Source organism: Chiloscyllium punctatum, chromosome 3, assembly GCF_047496795.1.
Source record: "Chiloscyllium punctatum isolate Juve2018m chromosome 3, sChiPun1.3, whole genome shotgun sequence".
Classification (NCBI taxonomy): Eukaryota; Metazoa; Chordata; class Chondrichthyes; order Orectolobiformes; family Hemiscylliidae; genus Chiloscyllium; species Chiloscyllium punctatum.
Window position 1 is genome coordinate 116419927 of NC_092741.1, and position 26774 is coordinate 116446700.

A 26774-nucleotide genomic window follows, 5' to 3' on the forward strand; every position below is an offset into this window, starting at 1 on the left:
CCTGCACTGATTTGCCTTTTCAAAGTGTAGCACCCCTCATTTATCTAAATTAAACTCCATCCGCCACTCCTCAGTCCGTTGGCCCATCTGATCCAGATCCCATGTTCTCTAATATTCTTTAAGGTAGCCTTCTTCACTGTCCACTACACCTCCAATTTTGGTGTAATCTGCAAACCTACTAACCAAACCTCCTCTGTTCCCAGCAAAATCATTTATATAAAACACGAAAAGCAGTGGACCCAGCACCGAAATTCTTCAATTAGTGTTTGATGCTAGTTCAATTGTTAAATTTAAATCGGAGATAAATTGTTATTAAGCTAGAATATCAAAGAATATAGGCCCAGGGCAACTATATGAAATTTGGCCACAAGTCACCTATGATTTCAGTGAATGGCACAGTAAGCTGTCAGGGCTGAATGGCCTACTCCTGTTACTATGTACAGGACTACTTCCTGGTGGATATCATTCTGTGGTGTATTTCTCCATTTGAGGATTCCGTTGTATGCATATGATCTGGAATTGTTTGATTCCTTGAGTATTTTTCAACTGGCACTGCAATCTTTCCATTTGGTTGGGAATGGTTGAATTTCCCAATCCTTTATAAAGCAGGTAAATTCTCCATTTCTCGGGGCCATTATCAGTTATCACAGTGAGAGGAATGCAATAATGCTTGGAAGTGTAGTACTTTCAGAATTCTGCAATCACAGTGGTAGTCAGATGTTCCACCTCCAGTGGTCTGAATGATGTTTTATTGCAACAAGATAATTTAGTTCTCTCAAGTGTGAGGAGGTCTCCTTCCAGCTTCATCCATGGTCTGTCTCAGATTTCACATGTCATCCACAGCTTTTTAACTTGTTTAGCTTGGTTCCTTGGAAGCACTGCACTGACTGATGTGGTCCTTGATTTCATTGCTCACATTTTTTCCTTCCTCAGACTTGAGTCAATTCCTTGTGGGCTTGCATTGATGCTTTTTAGTGTCTTTCAATAGAAGCTACAAACGATCCAAGATTACTGTGCATCTGTCAGTAGTTCTGCTTCTGTGCAGCTCTTTAGTTAATCTCAGCTTCATTCCAACCATATTATGAGTTAAGTCCCAATACAGTGTTGTCTGAAGTGCCTCCTATACTGAATTAGTTTCAAGATGGTTCTCTCCAGTCAATGCCTTGTGGTAGAAGTCATATGACTACAGCAAGCCATGAGGTATTGGTAGAGTATTGGATTCATCCCCAAACAATACTTAACTGTGACATGAGCCACTAAAAATTTTGGAGGCAGAAACTGAAATCTTTTTGTCTTTCTACACCAAATTATCAGCATTTAATCTTTGACACACACCCTTTGCAGACACCCTGTCAGCACTTCCTGTTTACTTTCATATGCCTTTTTGAGGCATCCCAAGTTCCAATTGGCTTTTTCTACGCAGCTAATCCCCCACAACAAGTTGACTGTTCAAGACTAGTAGCAGGTACTTTCTTTGAAGTGCTAACTACTTTTCAGTATCCTTCACAGTTCTTAAAATTCCAAGTCAAATTAAGTCAAATGTTAAACTAACATTAAGTTTGACCCTGCTGAACACTGCTAAAATGGGGCATGAAATTGAAGTTCTTTTGACTTTCATTCATCAGGATTAGGACACAAGAACGCACACTTAAAAAGGAAATGCAAACTTATACAGCATGCAAATAGGGTTAGTTGGACAAAGGCGAGCATGGAGATGCCACAGTTAATTTTTTTTAGATTAGATTAGATTCCCTACAGTGTGGAAACAGGCCCTTTGGCCCAACCAGTCCACATCGACCCTCCGAAAAGTAACCCACCCCCCTCTGACTAATGGACAATTTAGCATGGCCAATTCACCTGACCTGCACATCTGTGGACTGTGGGAGGAAACCGGAGCACCCGGAGGAAACCCACGCAGACACTGGGAGAATGTGCAAACTCCATAATCTGAGGCTGGAATCGAACCTGGGACCCTGGTGCTGTGAGGCTGAGCCACTGTGCTGCCCTCTTGGCTGATTTTAAACTGTCTCCATTTCACAAAAGTGCCAAATCGCTAAGAAGGGAAAGGAAATAAGGACCTCTGATGACATACACTAGAAATGGTGAGGGGTCTGAGGATAACCTCATTTGGGATGCTAGTGCAACAATAAAACCCCAATATAGCCCAATTCAAGATAGCCGGGAGCAGCAATACGTTGGAACAGCAGGACTGTTTGGTGCTGGTGATTTCAACTATATCATCAATGCAAATCACTCCTGATGAAGGGCTTATGCCCAAAACATTGATTTTCCTGCTCCTCTGATGCAGCCTGACCTGTGCTTTTCCAGCACCCCACTCTCGACTCTATATCATCAATGCACTGAACAATCTGACAGCTGATGGCAAACTGGGTGCCACATCCAGGCACCTGATGGAAAGAGTTTTTTAAAAATAGGCTGCGCAATGTCTTCAGCAATACTGCATATAGAGTGCCTGGTTAGGCCAGATGATCTATCTGCTTCAGGATAGACTTCTACTTGTGCCCCAAGGAATACAGTCAGAACCACTGACATCAAGCTGGTGATCTCTGACCATTGTCTACTGGCCAACCAGGAGGACCACATATTCCTGTAGCTGCTCTTGATACTGAATGTGAAGTTGTTGACCTCTGAAAACAAATTCAAAAAGGAATTGCAAAGGCTGAACTGTGAAAAAACCCTCTTTTGAATCTCTAATGCATTGGTGGGAAGGAATTAAAGCAAACATCAAGAGACTCATCATCCTTAAAGGTGCTTGGAAGTCAAAAGAGACTGGTAGAATTGAATAGAAAAATCCTGCTGCAATTCATTTGGGGGGGGGGGGGGGGGGGGGGGGGTGGAGGAGAGAATGTCAATAGCAAAGAGGATCTCCAACAAGTGAATAGCCAGCAAACCTAATTTTTTCACCTTGGAAGCCTCCAATGTGTCTGGTCAAAGGTCCACTACATGGAGCCGGATGAGACATGCTTGCATTCCTTGTTCCAGAAGGTGCACAGAAAGAACTCTGTAATCAACAGCCTGAAGGAAGAGGATAGATCTTTATCTTAATTTGATTATTGGAGAATCAGCAAACCCTTTTATGCCATACAATATGACTGTAAGCCCACAACCAACATGGTTTGTCATCCTGTCCTCTATTATGGAGTTCTTGTGCATGGGAGAGTCTGGAAGAGTTGACTGAGGCCCATGAGTCTTTCAAGAAGTATAACTCCTGGAAGCGACAGCTTATAGGTAGAGTTGTATATTTGACTTTGTGGACCATCAAGGTGTATGAGAGACTATTTCTGACTGGCAGCGTGACCAAATCCATGAGAGAAAGCATCATCACCATTATCTACAAGCAAGAGATGGAGAGGAAATTAGCAATTGGTAGCTGTTCTGACTGCTGAATCAAAGTTGCAAAATTCTATTGAAGGTCGTCATCAAACAGATCAGGTCTGCTCTGGGGTCTTGATTCATCCTAAATAGATCTGCACTTACCAGGGCGGAGAACCTTGCATTGCTCTGCTACAATCGCCCGTGTGCAGAATGTAAGGTTGGACCAGGAGACACCATTAACAGGAAATATCTCTCCTACATGAGGAACAAAATGGGCTTTGGGGAGAGATTCCACAATTGCATTTGCTGTACATAAATGTCAGTTGTGTAATTTCAATCAATGGTTGAGAATTTAAAAGTTTCTTGATCAAATCTGGAGTCAAACATTGTTACCCTTTTTCTCCTTATTTATTTATGTTGCATAGCTGGTCAGGAGGATGTAGGTCTAAACAGGTTGACTATCCCAGACAGTTGAGGCCTGCAGTTCAAAGCCAGCTTGTAAGTGGACAATGCCATGGTCTTCTGCTTGGATCTGCTGTCAGTGTGTAGACTCAGAATATCTGTTTGAACTGGCCTGGAGAGCCAAGAGATGAGGGAGGCCATGTTATTTGGGACTTGGACTGTGACTGATCCTTTATCTCCTTCACCATCCGATCAGATTACTGACAACGGCTGGTTTAGAGGGGCAGCTGAAAATTGGGAGGAGCATATTGACACGTTGAAGCAGAAACTGGGCAATGGGAGTGCTACACCCTCTTTATCAGATGTTGGGTGCCCTGGCCTGAGCCACCATCTAATTTATCTGGAGGTCAAAGATGGATTGTGTCTGCAGGGACAACATGTACAAAATACTGGATAAAGAGGGAAAGGATGCACTAAACATTATTTTCATCCTGATGGCCCCCTTTGTATGCAGCTGTATCAACCCTCAATATGCAAAAACCAAGTGCCATTATGTGCTGAGATTCTGTGTGACCCTGCATTGTGATGGATGGGTCGGGCCAAGTTTCCATGGAACAAACCATCTAGTTGGACCATACCGTATCACCTGTCCTTTCTGTAAATATGTTTTTTGAAAAAGAAAGACCTTTAACCACAAGTCCATCAGGCAGTGGTCAGAACATTACATCCTTGGGGCCCTGCAGGGAAAGGTCAATCCTATTGGATAGTTCCCCGAGCAGACTGTTGAAGACATTTGAATGAGATGTCTCATTGCCAGAACTTCCCAACCAAGCTGGTGGCGAGAAGGGCATTACTTGTCAGATTTTTCATGCCACTCTAACTCTGTGCCACTATACGCTGCCCTCGAGATGGCTACAGTACTGTCACATGCTGCTTTTCTGTCTTTGTGAAGGAGGTCTGGAGAGAGATGCAATGATTTTGGCATGGTTTATCCTAAGCGTCTCTATAGACATATTCATGTCCCAGGAAACAGCCTATAGAGCACAAGAGACTGATTTGATTATTAACTAGACCTGAAGACCACTAACTCATCGAAAGATCCATGAATGGATGTGCCGATGTTGGTTCACCAGGTAGCTGTGAAGGAGCAGCACTCTGAAAGCTAGTGCTTCCAAATAAACCTGTTGGACTATAATCTGGTGTTGCGAGATTTTTATCATTTGAAAGAGAGCCATCTGTTTGCCTGAAAATTGCTGATTTTCCAGTGCAGAGTTGTTGTTGACTGTTGCAGACTGACTCATTCCAGTTCCAGACTACATGCTGAGAGACACACTAAAAATTAGACAGCTGTTGCTAGGGCATAGTGAGTTTAAGGTTCCTTATTTCAGGATTCTTTGGGAATGCAAAAATAACCACCAGCTTCTTTACTGCAAACCAACTTCGTATCTGACTTTTCTCTAGTCTCCTCCAAAAATGTGTAAGAAACTTATGGATTTAATTGAACCAAAGATTTGAAACTATAGCTGGTCAGCTGTTTCTATTCCTTCCCCCTCACTATCCAGTTGGCAACTTGCAACTTTTAGTTTCTCTCCAATCTCCTGTCATGTCCTTTCTAAGCTAATTTTATCATTGGGATCCACATCTTGCTTCCTCAATCTTATTCCCATTAAACCGCTCGTATGATGCACTTTTAACTCCTTTGCTGTTGCTAAATTACCTAGGTGGGGAGGTAATGGTATGGTGGTAATGTCACTAGACTAATAAATATAACCCAGGCAAATTCTCTACGACATCTGTTTGAATCCCACCTTGGAAGATCATAAAATTTGAATTCAGTAAAAAGTCTGGAATTTAAAAAAACCCACTGTCGAGTGTTGTAAAAACAAAATCAATCTGGTTCATTAACGTTAATAGGGGAAGAAAATCTGCTATCCTTATCTGGTTCTTCCAATAGTGATTTCAAGTCCACAGCAACAGAGTTGACTTTGGGCAACTAGATGGACAATAAAATGACGACCTTGCCAATGCTGCCCTCATACCATGAAATAATTTGAAAAAAATCACAGTACTTATCTGATATCTGGTACAAGAAAACAAACATAACAGTAGATCACAATGCCCAGACATTGCTTTTAATCTCCATTATAAACTGTTCCCTAGCTACCAATTCCAGCCATCCACTTTTCGTCAGTTATGTAAATGATTTGGATGTGAGCAAAAGAGGTATAGTTAGTAAGTTTGCAGATGACACTAAAATTGGAGGTGTAGTGGACAACGAAGATGATTACCTCAGATTACAATGGGGTCTTGATCAAGTGGGCCAATGGGCTGAGAAGTGGCAGATGGAGTTTAATTTAGATAAATGTGAGGTGCTCCATTTTGGGAAATTATACACTTGTACACTTAATGGTAAGGTCCTAGGGAGTGTTTCTGAACAAAGAGACCTTGGTGTGCAGGTTCATAGCTCCTTGAAAGTGGAGTTGCAGGTAGATAGGATAGTGAAGAAGGCGTTTGGTATGCCTTCCTTTATTAGTCAGAGTATTCAGTACAGGAGTTGGGAGGTCATGTTGCGGCTGTACAGGTCATTGGTTAGGCCACTGTTGGAATATTGCATGCAATTCTGGTCTCCTTCCTATCGGAAAGATGTTGTGAAATTTGAAAGGGTTCAGAAAAGATTTACCAGGATGTTGCCAGGGTTGAAGAATTTGAGCTTTAGGAGAGGAACAGGCTGGGGCTGTTTTCCCTGGAGCGTTGGAGGCGGAGAGGTGACCTTATAGAGGTTTATAAAATCATCATGGGCATGGATAGCATAAACAGACAAAGTCTTGTCCCTGGAGTGGGGGAGTCCAGAGGGCATAGGTTTAGGGTGAGAGGGGAAAGTTATAAAAGATACCTAAGGGGCAACTTTTCATGCAGAGGGTGGTACGTGTATGGAATGAGCTACCAGAGGAAGTGGTGGAGGCTAGTACAATTACACATTTGAAAGTCATTTGGATGGGTATATGAATAGGAAGGGTTTGGAGGGATATGGGCCGGGTGCTGGCAGGTGGGACTAGATTGGGTTGGGATATCTAGTTGGCATGGATGGGTTGGACTGAAGGGTCTGTTTCTGTGCTCTGCATCTCTATGACTTGATAACTGTCCAAAACTGAATCGGTTTGCTGGTTCGTTGTATCATGCCTTAGTACATCTGGTGCAGCTCTCATTTATTTCTTTGTTTCATCTAGACTCCACTAATCCCACACACTCGTTCCTGGCCTCCTACATTCTAACTTCTTTGTTCTTTGAAGTCATCCAAAATTCAGCTGCTCCGTGTTGTTTCTTGCACCGAGGTCAATTCACTCGTTATTTATGTTCTTGCCACCTAAATTCATTCCTGGTTAAACAATGCCTTTGTTTATAAATTAACTTGTTTTCCAATCCCTCCACTGCCTTCCCTTTCCCTGGCCCTGTAATTTCATTCAGTCCCACATCTCTTGAGTGTTTCTCTAATCATGGCCTCTGGAACATCCCAAAATTTTAAACACATCAACTTAATGGCTGTGCTTTCAGCAGTCTGGGCTCTGCAATCACTCCCCAGACCTTTCCACCTTCCTTTTGGACACTTCTTAAAATCTAAGTTTCTGCCCCAGTAATGCTTGAGGTAGATTGGTGTTTAAAACACTCCTAAGAAATGTTTTTATTTTATTATGCTAAAGGTTCTATAAATACTAATTATTGATTCCAACTTATGATATTTGTCTTTTCATATAAGGAGACATTGTTAGCAGGTGCTATTGAATAGGACCTGAGCCATGCAACAGCAGCTAATAAGTGTTTATTTAACTGGTCGCCATCTTGAATCATCGAGAAATTCAGTTTTAGTGTACATTTGGGTTGATGTAAATGCCTGGCATTGTCTCCCCAGTACTACTGTGATTTTGTTTAGGAGTTTATTAGCTGCCAACCTCTTTCCAATTGAGGCTTTTTGTTTCATATAAATCATTAACTAATTTTCTGAAATAGGTCCCAGCTATAGTTACCAAAGGAATCCAATTGTATTCTACTTTTTGTTTTTGTTTTCCTGTACGGTTCAATACAATCATTAACTGGACTTCTGGATTCATAGTTTACTTTCAATGAGGATTCATTATAAATTGAATTAAGTAACTTGTAGAGAACTTTAAACAAGCCTTGTTATAGTTGAGGAAATGTCAGTGCAACATTATGTATGATTTAATCTTTCACTGCACACAAATACAAAATTTTGTATTTCAGGTACTGCATGAACCATTAATTGATGAAGATCCACTCTTCATTGCTACGTGTACAGACCGGGAGTTGCGCAAAAGGAAAAAGCGAAAGTTTAGTCTTTGGGTCAGGCAATGTGCAGCAACAGGCTACATCTGTCAGGTGATGTAATTTACATTGTTCTTTGCTGTGTAACCAAATATTAAAGCCATTTAAATATATTTACATAAAACATTTGATTTTAAATAGCTAATTGTCACATTGTTGTTTGTCCTAAACTACATCTGCCAGTTCTCTTCTCACTTCATTAACTTGTTTATTTTCGTGACATATTTTACAGCACTGCCTGTGTTTTGCCAAGCCCCTCTCTTTTTTATGGTATCAACATTTTTCATCGTGTTCCTTTTATCTATGCCCGAATTGTCTTCTGAAACGGGATCTTAGAAAAGGACCAATCACCAACCCTGGGGCACAAGCCATCAACAATCCAAGCTCCATCTTAACTCTATTCTCTGACACTCAAATTTCTGTTCATACTGCTGAAGTCTTTTCTAAACAGCCTTTTGAGACACTTAAGTTAAGACCATAAGACATAGGACTGGAAGTAAGGCCATTTAATCATGGCTGATGGGCATTTCAACGCCACTTTCCCACACTCTCCCCATAGCCCTTAATTCCTTACGAGATTAATCTCTGCCTTGAAGACATTTAATATCCCAGCCTCCACTCCATTCCGTGACAATGAATTCCACAAGCCCACCACTCTCTGGCTGAAGAAATGTCTCCTTATTTCCATTTTAAATCGACCCCCTCTAATTCTAAGGCTGTGTCCACTGGTCCTAGTATCCCACCCTGACAGAAACAACTTCCCAGCGTCCGCCCTTTCTAAGCCATGCATTATGTTGTAAGTTTCTATTCTATCTCCCCTCAACCTTCTAAACTCAAATGAATACAATCCCTGGATCCTCAGCCGTTCATTGTATGTTAGGTCTACCATTCCAGGGATCAACCGTGAGAGTCTCAGCTGCACACACTCCAGTGCTAGTATGCCCTTCCTGAAGTGTGGGGCCCAAAACTGGACACAGTATTCTAAATGATGCCTAACCAGAATTTTATAAAGTCTCAGTAGCACATCGCTGCTTTTACATTCCAACCATCTTAGATAAATGACAATATTATATTTGCTTTCTTAACCACTGACTCAACCTGCAAGTCAACCTTTAGAGAATCCTGGACTAGCACTCCCAGATCCCTTTGTACTTTGGCTTTAGGAATTTTCTTACCATCTAGAAAATAGTCTATCCCAGTATTCTTTTTCCCAAAGTGCAAGACCTCGCATTTGCTCACATTGAATTTCATCAGCCATTTCTTGGACCACTCTCCTCAACTGTCTAAATCTTTCTGCAGCCTCCCCACCACCTCACAACTACCTGCCTGTCTACCTAACTTTGTATCATCGGCAAACTTCGCCAGAATGCCCCATGCCCCTCATCCAGATCGTTAATATATAAAATGAACAGCTGTGGCCCCAACACTGAACCCTGCTGGACACCACTTGTCACCAGCTGCCATTCTGAAAAAGAATGTTTTATCCCAACTCTGCCTTCTGTCAGACAGCCAATCCTCAATCCATGCCAGTAACTCACCTCAAACATCATGGGCCCTTATCTTACTCAGCAGCCTCCCGTGAGCCACCTTATGAAAGGCCTTTTGGAAGTCTAAGTAAATAACATCCACTGGGTTTCCCTAGTCTAATCTACTTGTTACCTCTTCAAATAATTCTAACAGGTTCTACTAAATCCATGCTGACTTATTGTAATCCAACCCTGCACTTTCAAGAATTTAGAAATCTCATTCTTAACAATGGATTCTAGAATTTTACCTACAACCGAGGTTAGGCTAATTGGCCTATAATTTTCCATCTTTTGTCTTGATCCTTTTTTGAACAAGGAGGTTACAGAAGTGATTTTCCAATCGTCTGGAACTTTCCCTGACTCTAGTGATTTTTGAAAGATTACAACCAATGCCTTCGCTATTTCTTCAGCCATCTCCCTCAGAACTCTAGGAGGTAGCCTATCGGGGACAGGAGATTGATCAATTTTTAGATCTTTTTAGCTTTTCTAGCACTTTCTCTTTTGTAATGGCTACCATACACTAGTCTGCCCCTCGACTCCTCTTAATTGTTGGGATATTACATGTCTTCCACTGTGAAGACTGACACAAAGAGTTTAAGTTCTTCAGCTATTTCCTTATCTCTTATCACTAGCCTTCCTGCATCAGTTTGGAGCGGCTCAATTTCTATTTTTGCCTCTCATTTGTTCCTTATGTATTGAAAGAAACTTTTACTATTGTTTATAATATTACTGGATAGCTTACCTTTATGTTTGATCCTCCCTTCCTTATTTTTCTTTGTTATCCTCTGTTTTTGGTAGTCTTCCCAATCTTGTGATTTCTCAGTGCAGTTGGCCACTTTATTGACACTCTCTTTATCTTTGATACATTTCCTGACTTCCTTTGTCAGCTATTGCTTTCTAATTCCCTCTTTCTCTTTTTCCCCCTCCCCCACCCCCCACACCAAAGACTATCTTTCTTTTCTTAGGACGAACCTCCGTACTGTGTCCTCAATTACACCCAGAAACTCCTACTATTGTTACTCTCCTGTCTTTCCCACTAGGCTCTGTTTCCCATCGATTTTCGCCAGTTCCTCTCTCATGCCCTTATAATTACCTTTATTTAACTATAACACCATTCATCCGATTTTTGTCTTCTCTCTTTCAAACTGCAGACTGAACTCTACTGTATTATGATTGCTGCCTCCTAAGTGTTCCCTTACTTTAAGATCTTTTGTAAAGTCTGACTTATTACATATCACGAAATCCAGAACAGGCTGTTCTAAAAAGCCATTCTGTAAGCATTCCATGAATTCCCTTTTTTTGGATCCACCGGCAACATTATTCACCCACCCCGTTTGCATATTGAAGTCCCCCATGATCACCATGACCTCGCCTTTCTGACATACCCTATTTCCTGGTACACCTTTCGCCCCTAGTCCTGCTAGGAGGTCTGTACATAACTCCCATTATGGTTTTTTTGCCTTTGTGGTTCCTCAACTCCACCCACACAGGCTGCACATCATCTGACCCTTGTCATTTCAGTGCCATAGATTTAATTTTACTTTTAACTAACAGGGTAACCCTACCCCCACCCCCCCCGCCCCCCTGCCCACCTCCCTGTCTTTTTGATAAGTTGTAAATCCTTGGATGTTTTACTGCCAGTCCTGAACCCCCAACAACCGCGTCTCTGTAAAGCCTACCACATCATAATCATTCACAATGATTTGTGCTGTTAATTCATCTACTTTGTTACAAATACTATGAACACTCTGGTAAAGCACCTTAATGCTAATTTTCTTATCCTCATGATATCCATCACTTCTCGTAGTATGTCCTAAGCTATCCTTCCTTTTTGCTTCATTTCTAGTCTGCCTCGAACTTCAGACCTGCACACATGCTAACCTGCTGCTTATCTTTCTACTTGACTCAATATTCTCTGTTGCTATCCCTTTCCCTCCTTCTCCCCCACCGCCACTCACAAGTTTAAAGTCCAAGTGACCACCGTATTTATCCTTTTCACCAAAACACTGGTTCCAGATCGGTTCAAGTGGAGGCTGTCCCATCGGTACAGATCACCCCGGTTCAAAAACTGATATCAATGTCCCATGAAATGGAATCCCTCTTTCCCACACCAATCTCTTAGCCACATGTTTACTTCCCTAATTTTCTTATCCCTATGCCAATTAGCAACTGACTAGAGCACTAATCCAGAGATTATGACCTTCGAGGACCTGCTCTTCAATTTCCTTCCTAGTGCTGGATACTCCCCAAACAGGTGGTCCTTTTTAGCCTTGCCTATGTTGTTTGTGCCAACGTGGACCACAATAACTGGATCCTCTTCCTCTCGCTCCAATATCCTTTCAAGCTGGTCAGATGTGTCCTGCACCTGGATCTAGGCAGGCAACACACCATGCGGGACTCTGCAAGGATATTATCTGTCCCCCTAATTGTAGAATCTCCTATAACAACTTGTCTTTTTGCTCCCCACTCTAGAATGGCCTTCTGCACCATGGTGCCATGATCAGCTGGCTCATCCTGTCCACAGCCCTTTTTCCTCATCCATACAGGGAGCAAAAATCTTAGGCCCCGGGACTGAGGCTCCTCCACTCCTGACCTCAGAATCCCCATACATGCCTCACTTAGTCATTCCCTGTTGTTCCTGATCACGAATTGAACTTTAATTACTTAATCTAGCGGATGTGACTGCCTCCTGAAACAAAGCATCCAGGTAACTCTTTCTCCCCCCCCTTCCCCCCTTCCCCCCCCTCCCCCCTTCCCCCCCTTTCCCCCCTTCCCCCCTTCCCCCCCCTCCCCCCTTCCCCCCTTCCCCCCCCTCCCCCCTTCCCCCCTTCCCCCCTCCTGGACATGCCACAGTGTTTGAAGTTCAAATTCCAGATCATCAATTCTGATCCAGATTTCTTCCAGCAACCAACACTTGCTGTGGATGTGGTCATCGCTGTTCACAATGGGATCAGCCAGCTTCCACATTATACAGCTATGTCACATCACCTGTCCAGCCATCTCTACTTATTTAATTAATTTATGCAAATTTGAGTTAAATAATTTCTAGTACTTCTGTCATCTTATTCACTTAACCAACTAATAGTAGACTTTTAATCAATCACATGATACACAAGAAATATCAGTTGAAACACCTTACCTTAGCAACACACGAGTTTTTTTAGTTGGAGAAGGAGGGCAGGTGGGAGACATTACACGTATAGTGTCTCGGGATTCAGCCATTGCCAAAATATATACCTGAAACTCCCGAGGTAATTTTTTATGTTTAAAAATTTCCTTCCCATCGAGCTCCTCCCACTCCAACTGCTGCTGAAAAAAATGAATGTTTTATGATCCCATTCTGGAACAAAAAAATATTTTCTTCTGGCTGTAAAATCTTGTGTATTTCCAGAATCTTCTGTGTTTATTTCAATTGCCATAATGGTTTAATGAACACTTGTAATAGCTCCCACTCCATAAGACCTTAAGACATAGGGAGCAGAAGTAGGCCATTCATCCCAATGAGTCTGCTACATTATTCAATGAGATAACGGCTGATCTGATAATCAACTCCACTTTCCTGTCTCTTCCCCCATAACCCTCAATTCCCATACTGATTAAAAATCTATCTCTGCCTTGATTATACTTTAATGACTCAGCCTTGACAGCCCTCTGTGGTAAAGAATCCCTCTGAGAGAAGAAATTCCTCTTCGTCACTGTCTTAAATCTGCAATCCTTTTTATTGTGAGATTATGCCCTCTGCACCTAGACTCTCGCACAAGCAGAAACAAACTGTCAAGTCCCCCATTAGAATCTAGAATGCTTCAATAAGGTTGCTTCTCATTCATCTATATGCTAATAAAATCAGGCCCAACCTACTTGACCTCTTCTCGTAAGACAGTTTCTCCATATTTAGTATCAGCCTTGTGAAAGTTCTCTGGATTATCTCCAATGTAGTATATCCTTCCTTGGAAAAGGGACCCAAAGTGTTCATAATATTACAGTAGTGGTCTGACTAGTGCTTTGTGCAGTGTTAGCAAAATCTTACTTTTATATGCCATTTCCTTTTAAATAAGGGACAACACTTAATTTGTCTCCCTATTATTGGTGAGCTTTGATGCTAGTTTTTTTTTGTGTGATTATTAACAAGGACTTCCAGTTTCCTCTGTGCTGTAGTTTTCTGCATTGTTTCTTCATTTAAATAATGTTCAGTCAACCTATTCTTTCTGACAAGGTGCATAACGTCTCATTTCCCCACATTACATTCCATGTATTTGCCCACTTGCTTAACCAATCTATATCCCTCTGCACTCTGTAATCCTCACTATTTGTCTTCCCACCTATTTTTGTGTCATCCACAAATTTCACTATAGTATATTTGACTTTCCTCATCCAAGTCATTAACATATTCATAATTAATTGCGGTCCTTTCATTGATCTTTGTGGCACTCCACTGATTACAAATTGCCTGTCTGAAAATGCCCCCCTGATTCCAGCTGTCTTCTATTAGTCAGTCCTCTATCCATTTTAATAAACTGCCCTCAACAACATTGGGTTTTTATCTTATTAAGCAGCCTAATCTGTGGTAGTTTGTCTTCTGAAAAATCTAAATATATTACATCCAATGCCTCCCCTCATCCTGCTTACTACCTCCTCAAAGAATTTGAGCAAATTTGTCAGATGATTTTCCCTTTATGGGCCTGCTGACTCTACTCAATCATATGTGTTTCTGCATCTGCAAATAATCTGTATCTTTTACTGTAGGACTGATTAGCAAAATTTAGCATGAGCATGTTTGCAATGTAAAATTTGCTGTGTGCACTGATCTATTCAGCTGATTTAGTTGTCTTGTATTCATTCTTTATTACTATAACTTATTTGACTTTGTAGTGTAAATGTAGCCTGAATTAGGAGTTGGAGCCTAAAATGATTGAGTGACAGTATGTAAAGTATTTCAGATTTCCAGCATCACACTAATTGTTGTCGTTACCAAGTAACAACACCTGGTGCAGGAAAATCTGCTTTTAAGAATTATGTCAGACTTTAGTTTATGCTTTCCAAGACAGATTCAGCAGTGCTCCTGATAGCTACAGCTTCACACCAATGCTAAACCTTTGCAAAATCCCATATGTCAAATGATTGATCGTTTAAATGGCTTACTGGTGCTACTCATAATTGATTTTTTTTTCTCTGAACTTGTCATCCCTCAAAAAACTAGGCTTTAATTGTGACAGGTAGTAAATACAAAATCTCTAGACTTTAAAGAATGTGGATTATTCCTTTGCTGGTTTTCAATGGAAAATAGTTCTGCCTCTACAAACAGAAGGTTGCCATTAATGTACATCTGTATTCCCTTAAACAGTACTGCCTGTTTTTAACTCTCACGCTATGATTGTGAAATCATTATCTATCTGCCATAGTACTAGAGGCTGGTCTGTCGTGCCTACACCAACAATTTGAAAGAATTATTGAGTCTCTTTGTTTTACTCCCCTATCCAGCTGCACTGCAAAAGTTCGAGTATGTATCTAATTTGCACTTGCAACCTATTATCGAACCTGTTTCCATCATCTTTTCAGAAAATGCATTCCAGATGATCATCATTTACGGCATTAATATAAATGGACTCCTCTTTCCAATTCTTTGGCCAATTACCTTAAATCTGTGACCTCTAGTTATTGAAGTCCCTAGCCATGCAATTGTCTTTCTTTCTCACTACTTTTATCTCAAACATTTATATTTTTTAGAAATGTTTTGCTGTTTTCTCCTATCTCCTTCTCCAAATTGTTGCAACCAGTTTGTCAAATTAATCCATTTCTTTTGTCTCCTTTGACTCCAGCATAATCTCTAGGATCAGTGACCATGGGGAGACCAAAGTGCAAAAAGAAACAATTTTTTGCAGTGAACTCCTTGAATGTAAGGAGGGAATGGGCTGCATCCAATGTTCATTACCTGGTACTCATTTTGGAAGTAACTGGGTTGCAATTTGCAGCATAGTTGGTGAGACCATTCCTTCCACATGAATGAATGCAAAGGATCATGAAACAAAATATCATGCTTGTTTAAAATAGAAACATAAATGAAATGCAGTGTAACCAGAACATCAGATGAAAGCCCTTTTTGTACTCAAAACTGTACTAACAAGAGGTTAGCACACATTACGATAATCTGTAGTGACAAATGCAAGAGGCAGAGCATATTTTGTGAATGACTAAGTGAAATTTCTTGTGACAAAAGTCAATAAAAACCTTCAAACACAATGCTATTTTGAGAACAAATATATTAAATGTTCTGTCATTTTGTTGTCCTTTTCATTTAGGTTTATGTTAATTTGAAGGAAGGAACCGCCTCAGATGGGCTGGACACATTGAAGAACAGGCCACAACTCCACAGTCTTGTGGCAAAAAGTCTTTGTCAGAATTTGGCTGGAAAAAACTACATCATATATACTGGACCTAGCATAACTAGCTTAAATCTTTTTGAGGAGTTTGAAAAAAAAGGTTTGTAGTTAAGATGCGAAATACTGTGAATGGTGCAGGAATAACTAATGTTTGGAATAACTGTGAAGAAAGACAATTTTGAAAATATTAAAAGGTTTGGTTCACTGAACATGCAATTTAGCCTCATAATTGTGACCTTGGAAATTTTATTTTCATGGTCAGTCCCTAATGATAGCTGTTTTGACAAATATTGTGAGGAAAATATGATGCCTTGAGTTTGGAAATTAAGATGACTTTTCCTCACCTAGTTCTATCTTGTTTTACTTTCCCACTCCAATGCTTTTTGAATGTGTTAACTTGTTGTGCTGGCACTTCATGGTCACTGATATCTTGTCCTTTTTTACAGTAGAGATTTACAGCACAGTTCATGTTCGCGTCAGTCAAAAATGGTGACATGAATATTCTAATTATATTTTTTAAACTTTGGCGCAAATTCTTTATACGTTTTTCTTTTAGATTGGAACATTTTCGTTTTGCCACTTTTTAAAAAAAAATTTCTTTTTAAATTCTGGTTTTTGTAACCAAGATGGTGCTGGAGAATGGTGATTTTGTACACTTTTTACTGTCCTCCTGCTTTCCTATACTTGAGTACGTGACTATAAAACTTAATCCAAATACAGTGGCCTCAAATTGCACATCTAAATACTGCTTAAATCTTTTATGAAGGATTTTGCCCCGATCACCATTACAGGCAGTGAGTTCCTGATGCTCATCACCATCCTCTGGATGGAAACCTTTTTCCTCCCATGTCCTCCATACTTTGTGCCCCTTAGCTTAAATCTGTACCCCAAAGCATTCATCCCCCAACCAAAGGTAAAAGCTTCTTCCTGTCTCCCCATGTTACTCATTATTTTATATATCTCATTCATGTCCCTTCTCAACTTCCTCTGCAATAAGGAAAACAAACTCAGTCTATCCAATCTCTCTTCATAACTGAAACTCTCCATTCCAGACTACATCCTTGTAAATCTCCTCTATACCTTCTCCAGTGCAGTCTCATCTCTCACATAATATGGATTCCAGAACTGTGTGCACAACTGTAGCTGTGATCTAACCAATGTTTTATATAGTTCCAGCACTTAAACTCAATGAGTTTGCTAATAAAATCAATTATACCATATGTCACTTTATCCACTTGCTTTGATACCATAAGGGATTAATGTACATGCTCTGATGATGTACCTCCTGATTCTCTGTGCTTCCAAGGGTCCTACTGCTTATCATGTATTCCCTTGCTTTGTTTGTCCTGCCCAAGTGCAATACCTGTCATTTATCCAGATTGAATTCCATTTGCCACTGATCAGCCCATCAATATCCTCTTGTAGACTAGGGTAATCTTCCTCGTTATTTACCACCTCAGCAATTTTAGTATCATTTGCAAATTACTGATCAGCCCTTCTACATTCAAGTCTAAATCATTTATACAAACCACAAAGGCCCTGACACTGACCCCTGAGGGACTTCACTGGACACAGGCTCCCAGTCAGAAAAACACTCCTCAACCATCACCTTCTGTTTCCAACTATGGATCAGATTTGCAAAGTTTCCTTGGATTCCGTGGGCTGTTACCTTTGTGATCAGTGTCCCATGTGGGATCTTATTAAAATAGACTGCATCAAAGCATTGCCTTCATCTACACACTCGGGCACTTTTGAAAAATTCAATCAACTTGGTCAAACATGACCTCCCTTTTAATAAAGCCATGCTGACTCTCTTTGATTAATCCTTCCTCTCCAAATACAAATTAATTCTGTCCTTTGGAATTGTTTTTGACCACCACCATGCTGCTTATTTGATTGTGTCATCTTATGATATCCACATCCCCATTTATCAGAGAATTCACGACACAGCACTCTGGAGTGGGAGCAGTGCTTGATGTTTGGTTTCCTTTTTTTTTTCTGCCCTTTTCCTCCAAAAGCAGATTGCTGACACTAGTTGCAGTATCCTGAGAACACCTAGGCAAGTGCATACTGTGGAATGACTCCTATGCCAGTCAATTTGTGTTTGATTTATACCATATTTATAACAGATGTTGCCTTCACTTAAGAGTTGAATGCAGTTCTGAATGAGGTGGATTGTCAATGTTATAAACACATTGTGGAGTCAGGGCGATAAAAACCATATAATGAAACTCAAGGTGGTGAAAACACTTAATTGAAATGAAGGGGTAAATTACTGCATAGAGTCATTCATTAAACTGGATTGTGTATATGGAACCAATGGCAGTAATTATTTCTACCCGTTGTCATCTAATTTACATGACTATGAGATATCAGTTTGATAATTTTACAGTGCTTATAACCAACGAAAGTTTGGTCATGTGCTCTGTTATGAAGATACAGGTGTACTGTAACTTTGAGAGTTAAAAGCAACAGAACTACCTGACTGGACCAGGTGTTCTGAAAAGAAATATAATGTAACAGTTGGTCGAACAACTCTATTAGCTGGTTGCCTTGAAATGACAAAACCAATTTGGATTAGGCCAATCAGTTTAAATTATACCCTGAATAATACCAACCTCTAGTCTAATTTGAATTGAATATATTGACAATCTTAAAAGCCAATGACATAATCTGATGCTTTGAGGGTATAAGATAGGGGATAATTGAACAGTTGAGAGGAGAACTGCCAAGCTCCAGACTGTAAAAAGACTGCCCGACAAATAGCTTTCTTAAAAGGTACCTTTTGATCAGTAACCTGTGAAGCAGAAATCCCTAAGAAGAAGAAAAGACCAGAATTCAGAGAAAACGGAAGCTGCCTGGTTTTGAGAAGTTTTTGTTTTGTAAATCATCATCGGGAGTTTTATCGGACTAGTACTATAGAAGGGAAGGTAACAGGTTGGTTAGAGTAAGGAATTGTAAACTGTTGTTAGTTAATTATTCTCTATTATACTTAAAGAAATAAAGTTGTTAATTTTTACTTTAACTAGTTCTTGGCCTATTGAGTTTTCACCGATTATTGCATGGGATAAATCTTTTCTGCGTAGCTGGTTTTAAATTAAGCAGGAGAGTTTACCCTGTGTCGTAACAGTTCCATTCTATTAACATGATAATATTCTAACCTTACCCTCTGTGATATAAAGCCTGAAGCTCTATGCATGTGTACAGAGATAAATCAGGGACACAATGAAGATTCAATTTGTAAGAAGAGTTCTTTTGATAATTACTTCTAAACTTAACTCTGAAGAAGGGTCTATTCTACTCAAAACATTAACTTGTTTTCTCCGATATAGATGATGCCAGGCCAGAGTTTTCCATAATTTTGCTTTATTAAACCTATGGACTTGTCAATACCTACTCCCATCTCTCCCTTCTTGTATGAATAAATATTTTTGGCTACTTAGGAAAAACTCATCCTAATTTTGAGCCATACTCTTCCTCAATCAAGTCCTCCAAGAGCATCATTTTATAGAAATAAATTTATTTTTCATACAAAGCATGTCGTCCTTTAATTTTCCGATGGTTTTCATATTTTGCTTTATTTACTGTGCATGTGTTATTATGTTGTATGTTTTTAGTACTGTGGATGATACACATTCTCATCTCAAGAATATCCATTGATTTTGCAATTACATTTCTACAATATCAATAGTTTTAACTGGGCTTTTGGGTTTCAGTCAATAGAATTTGCCTTCCAGATATCTTTGATAACCAGTCCATTTTATGAAGTGGTGTTTTAAATTTAAAATGGTATTGCTTCTCACAGGTATTTATTGTTGTGGACTTCTCAGCTCCAGGAAGAGTGACTGTACAGGACTACCACTGTCGATGCTAGTGAACCCTGAGATTCCACAGGCTCGTGGCCAGTACAGGGTGAGAATGAAAGGAAATATGTCCCTAATAAGCTGGTCCAACAAAGGGCAGTTCTACTTTCTCACAAATGCTTATTCTCCATTTAAAGAAGGCAAGTGCTTGTTAAAATATTTATATCCCTTTAACTAGAGATTCTCAAAAAGAATTTGGCTCTTTATGGACTATATTTTTGGACACCCTGGTCACAAGTGGTGTCTGTAACTCCCACCAACTGACGTCTTGGAGTGCAAGTTCTAAAACATTATTGAGAAATTAATTTTTAAAAAGCATTAGTGTCCAGAACTTTTGAGTTATTTTCACTTAATGTCACCCCACTGATCTTGCTCCAGATACTTTAGCATAGGGAATTGATATAACTCCGCATATCTAGAGGATTAGCACAAGTAGTGGTAATGATATTACAGTTATATAAAGTCTTGATTAGATCAAAACTAGGGAACTGAGAGCAGTTCTTTAAGAATATATTGTCCATGGAATGGCAGCAAAGAGATTATACAAACAAGGTATTCTCACAAATTTAAAATCTTAGGTGATTTAATCAAAGATTTGAATATATTAAGAGAGAAATAAATTTTTAAAAAACAGAAGGTATAGGAGCAGATTGCAAATATTTTGCAAGGTAATGAGACTGGAGACCATAACAGATAAGGAGGGATTAGGCATAGAGAGATTTGAAAAGTTTTAGAGGATATTATTTGAATGGAAACCAATGTAGGCAAGCTAGAGCAAGGGTAAGAAGGGTTAAGAGACTTGTGCGTTAAGTTACGATCAGAATCTTGGATGGCCTCCGGCTTATAGAGGCTAGGATGTTGGCGTCTAGCTTGGTATATCCAGGAATTGAGGTAATGATGGCATGAATGAGACTTTCAGCATGAGACAGATTCAAAGATAGTAATGTTACAGAAGTGGCAGCAGGTAGCCTTGAGAGCAAATATGAGGTTGGAAACTCCTCTTTGGATCAAAAATGATGCCAAAGTTGCAAACAGATTGGTTAAACGTCAGACTTTAGCCAGGGAAGAGGATGAAATCAGTAACTAGGGAATGGCATTTTGAGAATGATCAAATATAACAGTTTTAGTCTTGCTGGTACTTAATTAGATAAGATTTCTGCTCATCCAGTACAGGATACGGAGTACAGTGTTTGCTTATTTAGTATCAATAGAGTCAAGAACTGTTTTGGCTAGGTAGAGCTGTGTGTTATCAGTGTACATTGGAAAATTAATATCTTGCTTCAAACTGTGTTGCTGAGGGGCAATGTGCGGATGAGAAACCGGTCAAGAATAGATGGAGTGTTTAGGCAACCTACATATTGACAAACAATTGAGAGAACTCAGAATCTGTACGGAATCAACAGAGGTTTGGCAAATCAATCAAAAAAGTGTATCAGAGAATTGGTATGTCCCCAAAACCATTCAACCTGTATACTAAAGCTTTCTTCAGAGACATAGGATCCACCAGGCTGAAATGATGTGAGGTGGAAACACAGCAATTTGAGATGCACAAATGATGCTGCATTAATGACATGGTGAGAAGAGGCGGTCAGAATTGTAACTAATTGAGGAACATTGTCTGAGTTTTCTTCACATTCATTATTTACCAATGATGATCAGCAAGCTAATCCCAGAAGTGAATATTGTAGTAAATTGATAAAGTTCTGGAGCAAGTGAAAAGGTCATATATGTATCATTATCAGTCAATGGAAATGTGATTGAGGTTTGAAGGGTCAGCTTTGTCAGAGTAAGGGACTGAACTTGAGTCTTAGAAAAAGATGCTGAGATGCTGCATTTGGTCATTTTTATTATTTATGATTTAGAAACATGAACAATAAACAAAAACTATTGAAAAGCTGAATGCATTTCTGATGTGAGCATAGTGACGAGCACAGCCTACATTAAAAAAACTTGAGAAAGTGCTCAAAATGGCTGCAATAAAGAGGAAATTGGTGTAATAACAACAAAAAACTTTGATCACATTAGATAATTACAGAAAGGAGATCAATGGAGAACATGAGAGGTGGAAGCAGAGGAAACCATGGATATAGTGGACTGTATGCAGACAGAATGTGCAAGGGCAGTACAGCATAAAGGAAGTGATTCATGGTGTTCAACTTTCTGGGAGACTGATGACAAATGATGGACCCTTGGCACATCTCAGTTAATGTGGGAGCAGGATAAATCATAGCAAGTGATTGTCTGGTTTTTGAGATTGATAGGAATGGATCAAGTAGAAGCAATCCACTGGCTGGTCAACCTAGAGTGTGCAGAAGTTTCACTCAATGCAATGTAGAGATAAAAGGAAAAATGAATTAGATGATTCTTCACTACAAGTAGTTTTCTGGGAGTTTGATATCTAGGGCAATAATTGGAATTACAGTTTCTATAACCTATATTTTTCACTTCAGCTTACAACATTTCTCATTACTTATTTAAAAAAAAGTCTGCTTGCTTCAGATGTGTCTCCCAAGTGGAATCTCTAAGGAAGAAGCTTCCTGCCACATACGTTGAGTTTAAATCAAAAACCGAGATCAAAGTCTATTTGAGCAGAGATAAATGTTTTGTTTTTCAATGTCTATGCGGTGCTGTTGTGTAGATAAAAAGCAATCACATTTTCAAGACTTTAAAAATCCTGATCAGTAGATCATTTTAATTTTTTTAAGATACTACAGTTGCTTAAATAACCACTTTCTTACCATGATCAAATCCTTTTGTTCCTATAGGCGTCATAATTAGAAGGAAGAGTGGAGAGATTCGCTGTCCTTTAGCAGTAGAGGCTTTTGCTGCTCACCTTGGCTACATCTGCAAATATGATGATAAGTACAGCAAGTGAGTTTGAACTCTGTGGTCCTTTTTATCTGAGAGCTGTATATGGAATGACAAAGTTTTGGTGAAAATCCACATTATTAAAACTATACAAGAACTGTAATTGGATTTAATGGATCCAAGAATAGTGATTTACTTATGGCTTTAAAGCATTTGACTGCTTTTGGCACCCAAATTGTTGGTAATTAGTAAGTTACTTTATTTGGGATCTTCATTTGAAAGATACAAAATATAGCAAGAAATAACGAGGGTGTTGGCTTGATCGCCTCACATAGCCAAATGCATGAAGGATACTTTGAGAGTATTGCTGGGCAATGTAGAGAGGAAGTAGAATGCATGTTGTGATTTATCCAATTTTTGAAAAGGATTGTAATGACAAGTTAGTGATATCTTCCTCCATTTCTCTTGCAACTGATAGCCAGAGACTCTTTCCCAGGGCAGAGATGGCTAACACGAGGGGTCATAGTTTTAAGCTAGTAGGAGGAAACAATAGAGGGGATGTCAGAGGCGGGTTCTTTACACAGAGTTGCGAGAGCATGGAATGCGTTGCCAGCAGCAGTTGTGGAAGCAAGGTCATTGGGGACATTTAAGAGACTGCTGGACATGCATATGGTCACAAGAATTTGAGGGTCCATACATGAGGATCAATGGGCCAAAAACATCGTGGGCTGAAGGGCCTGTTCTGTGCTGTACTGTTCTATGTAACCCTGAATGAATCTGATGTCCCTAACATTTATATGTCCTGAGACAGCAGCTGCTTATTCCAAGTATTTTCTGGTGAATTGTTATCGAATCTTTTCTGTTATCTAGATTTCATAAGGAATCTTGAGCTTTTAGTCTTGATGCTCTTTATGTTGTCTCAATTATTATGCTAATTGAATATAATCAAACTTCAATTAAATTGACCATAACTAGAAAATGCAGTCTCATATCAGAACTGTAACCTTCCCATCCCAGCCTCCAGGATCTGATATTAGTCCTCCAACATGGAAATCTATTTCTTCTCCTTGATTTCTTACACAAATAAGAGGCACTGAAATGAAAGAGCTAGATTTAGCAGGGAAAACTGATGGAGCCAGTTTGACCTCAGCAAACATCAGTGCTAACAAGTGTTTACTATCCAGCCCCTTTTATGACCCAAATTAGAGTTAAATTTTGAATCTGATAACTCTTCATCAGAACTGGACCCAAACTTTGTTTTTGTTTCTGTTTCATTTGACCTTTTATGAAGCCATTTCTTACTCTGCAGTGGTCTGAACAAGATGTATTATCAGATTTTAAAATGTAATGTTATACAATAAAGGTTATGATAGAAGGAATTAGAATAAATAAAATGCTTATCTATTTTACAACACCAGGTTATAGTCCAACAGGTTTAGTTGGAAGCACTAGCTTTCGGAGCGCTGCTCCTTCATCAACCACCTGATGAAGGAGCAGCACTCCACAACCTAGTGCTTCCAAATAAACCTGTTGGACTATAACTTGGTGTTGTGATTTTTAACTTTGGTACACGTCAGTACAACACCAGCACCCCCAAATCATATTTTACAAAGTATCTTCTAACTATTGAGATCCTTTCTAACAGTGGCTACACTTCAAATATGGGAAATATGATATCCAAGTTTGCAGACAGGAAGGCACCACAAACCATGAAAAAAAATTAGAACATTTGCTTTGGGTTATCTTGGGAGCCCTATATAATAAAATTTTTAAGGATGCTAGAAATCGGAAATAAAAACAAAATGAATAAAGTCAGTGGGTATGGCAATATCTCTGGAGAAAGAAAGTTTACATTTTGGGTCCACTTTGCCTTTTGCAAATCCCCGTAAACTACTGAATCACCTCAAAATTTCTGAATCCTAAATTGCTTTATCATTGGCTATGCTAGTAGTATCATAGTACAAACTTTAAAATTTTACACTGAAACACCCGCCCCCAACCTCGTCTTTTAGGAATTCCCTAAGACTTATTTTAGCCAAACTGATGGTCATTTAATGCAATCTCTTAGTGGCTGTGTTAATCTCCGCCCTTGTGAGTCATCTCTGTTTAAAGAAAGTATAATGCATTCTGGTGTTGACTGAATTACCCCAGTAAACTATCCCAAGCAGGATGTGTTAAATCAACCTTACTTAAGGGTACTGATGATCAAATCAGCAAGAGCTTTTATTCCTCCACATTCAGAAGTAACATTCCTCAGTTGAGAAAATGGAATGTTATTCCAAGGCAGTCTGGACACAAACTTTCAATCTGATTAACAGATTCTTCTGTTGAATCCCATAAGAGCATGACATCTCGCAGTATTGATCAAATTCTAATCTGTCCCTTTTTCTTAAACTAATTATCTCAAATCCATGTTCTTAGGCTGCAGAACTTCCTGCCAATTGGAGTAGTTTTCCTGTATATACACACTCGCACGTGCTTTTATAATAGTGTTTGTTCTCTTCACAGGTACTTTATATCTCACAAGGCTAACAAGACCTGGCAGCAAGTGTTCTGGTTTGTTCTCAGTATTGCTGTCAATAATTCATACATCTTGTACAAGATGTCAGAGGCATATCTAGTCAGGCGCTACACACGGGTACAGTTTGGTGAAAAACTGGTCAAAGAGTTGCTTGGAATTGAGGAACATCACCCCTTGGAATGATAAAATTGGCAGCATAGGTGCCAAGGTCAAATTGTTGCACTGCATTCACAGGGCTAAACAACATTTCACACTCTTGTCATAACCATCAAAAAATATTCTTGCTGTCCAGCTTTTCCTTGAAATTTGCAGCAAGTACATCCTTTAATTCCCAGTTCTGCCATGGAACAGCAAGGCTAACTGAAGACCACAATACTACTTACAAGGAATCTGGAGACTGGTACTGCCATTTAAAACAACCTGGAAAATCCAAATGTAACATACCTTTTGATGTAATTACTTCTGCAAAATTGAATGAAGTGTTCAACTTGGATAGAACTGGACCAATTGCATAATCTTTGAATTGTGGTCTAAATGTGGCATTTTATATACGTGGAGAAGTAAAATGTACACTTTTTTTTATATTCAAATTGTACACCCATGGAAAAGTAACATCATTGCAAGCAATCTTGTAACTTTCTTTTTTCCAAAAGTAAGAAACTTAATGACTAATTGTTCCATAATACATCAGCACCTAATAATTCACTCCATTGTACAATCTAACAGCCCTGTATAGATATTTATAACAAAGACTTATTATGCATTTTGAATGTTTACATTGAACTAGCTATTATATCATGTTCAGAATTCAGTCTGTGGGATGTACTGCATTTACTGGATGCTGCACCAATCATAAGTTGTTTATTCACTGACTGTTCTTTATCACTGCAAAGGATTAGAAGTTGTTGCTTAGAATGCTAAATCCTTAGGACATTACATGGAGGTAGTTTACAATGAAATAAGCTACACCCTTTTGGTATTGGATTATTGAAGCTCAGTCAGCTCAGCAAAGCAGTTAGATGCATCAGGATTATGATAGGATGTATGATTGTGTTGATACAATTGATGATTTATCTTGATGAAATTCTTTCCTACAGTGTCTTGCAAGCTTTCCAGTAGGAGGATTTGACTGCTAGAGTGGAATGTATCCCTAAATGAACTGTATAATTAATTATAGAGTGGATGAAGGGTATTGTGCAATTCTAAATCTGATTTGGACACAGCATGCAGAGTTACTGTCCGCTTTCATGTGGGGTCCATGTTCTATTTCTTTGATTTTCACCAAGCAATGTGTCTCAATAAAAGTGCCCTGTATATTAAATATGTTGTATTTAAAATGATGTATGTTACAATTTACAATAAAGTGATCCTGGAAAATTGTACATACAATTTATCCTTTCTGTAATAAAGTGAGTGAGAAGTAGTTAAGACAATATTATGAGACATTTTCCTTATATAAATGTCTCACTTGCACAATCTCTCTGATGGGACAAGAGAAATATGGTCAGAATTGGGAATACAACTCACTTAAGTACCAGTAGGGCTCTAAACTTTACATCTCTAATAGTTCTCAAACACAGTATGAGGACACCTTTAGCAACAG

The 26774-nt window shown here is 39.3% G+C and overlaps 1 protein-coding gene across 1 annotated transcript in view; it reads left to right on the plus strand.

Moving 5' to 3' along the window:
- The window catches only part of pgbd5 (piggyBac transposable element derived 5), a 69653-nt gene extending 43105 nt beyond the window's left edge, over positions 1-26548 (plus strand). Inside the window, exons 3-7 of the mRNA XM_072558902.1 lie at positions 7996-8130; positions 15899-16079; positions 19785-19982; positions 22608-22713; positions 25159-26548. Coding sequence (XP_072415003.1) covers positions 7996-8130; positions 15899-16079; positions 19785-19982; positions 22608-22713; positions 25159-25354 — 816 coding nt within the window. The 3' untranslated portion in view covers positions 25355-26548. The remainder of the gene's footprint in view (positions 1-7995; positions 8131-15898; positions 16080-19784; positions 19983-22607; positions 22714-25158) is intronic.
- The last annotated feature ends 226 nt before the right edge of the window (positions 26549-26774 follow it).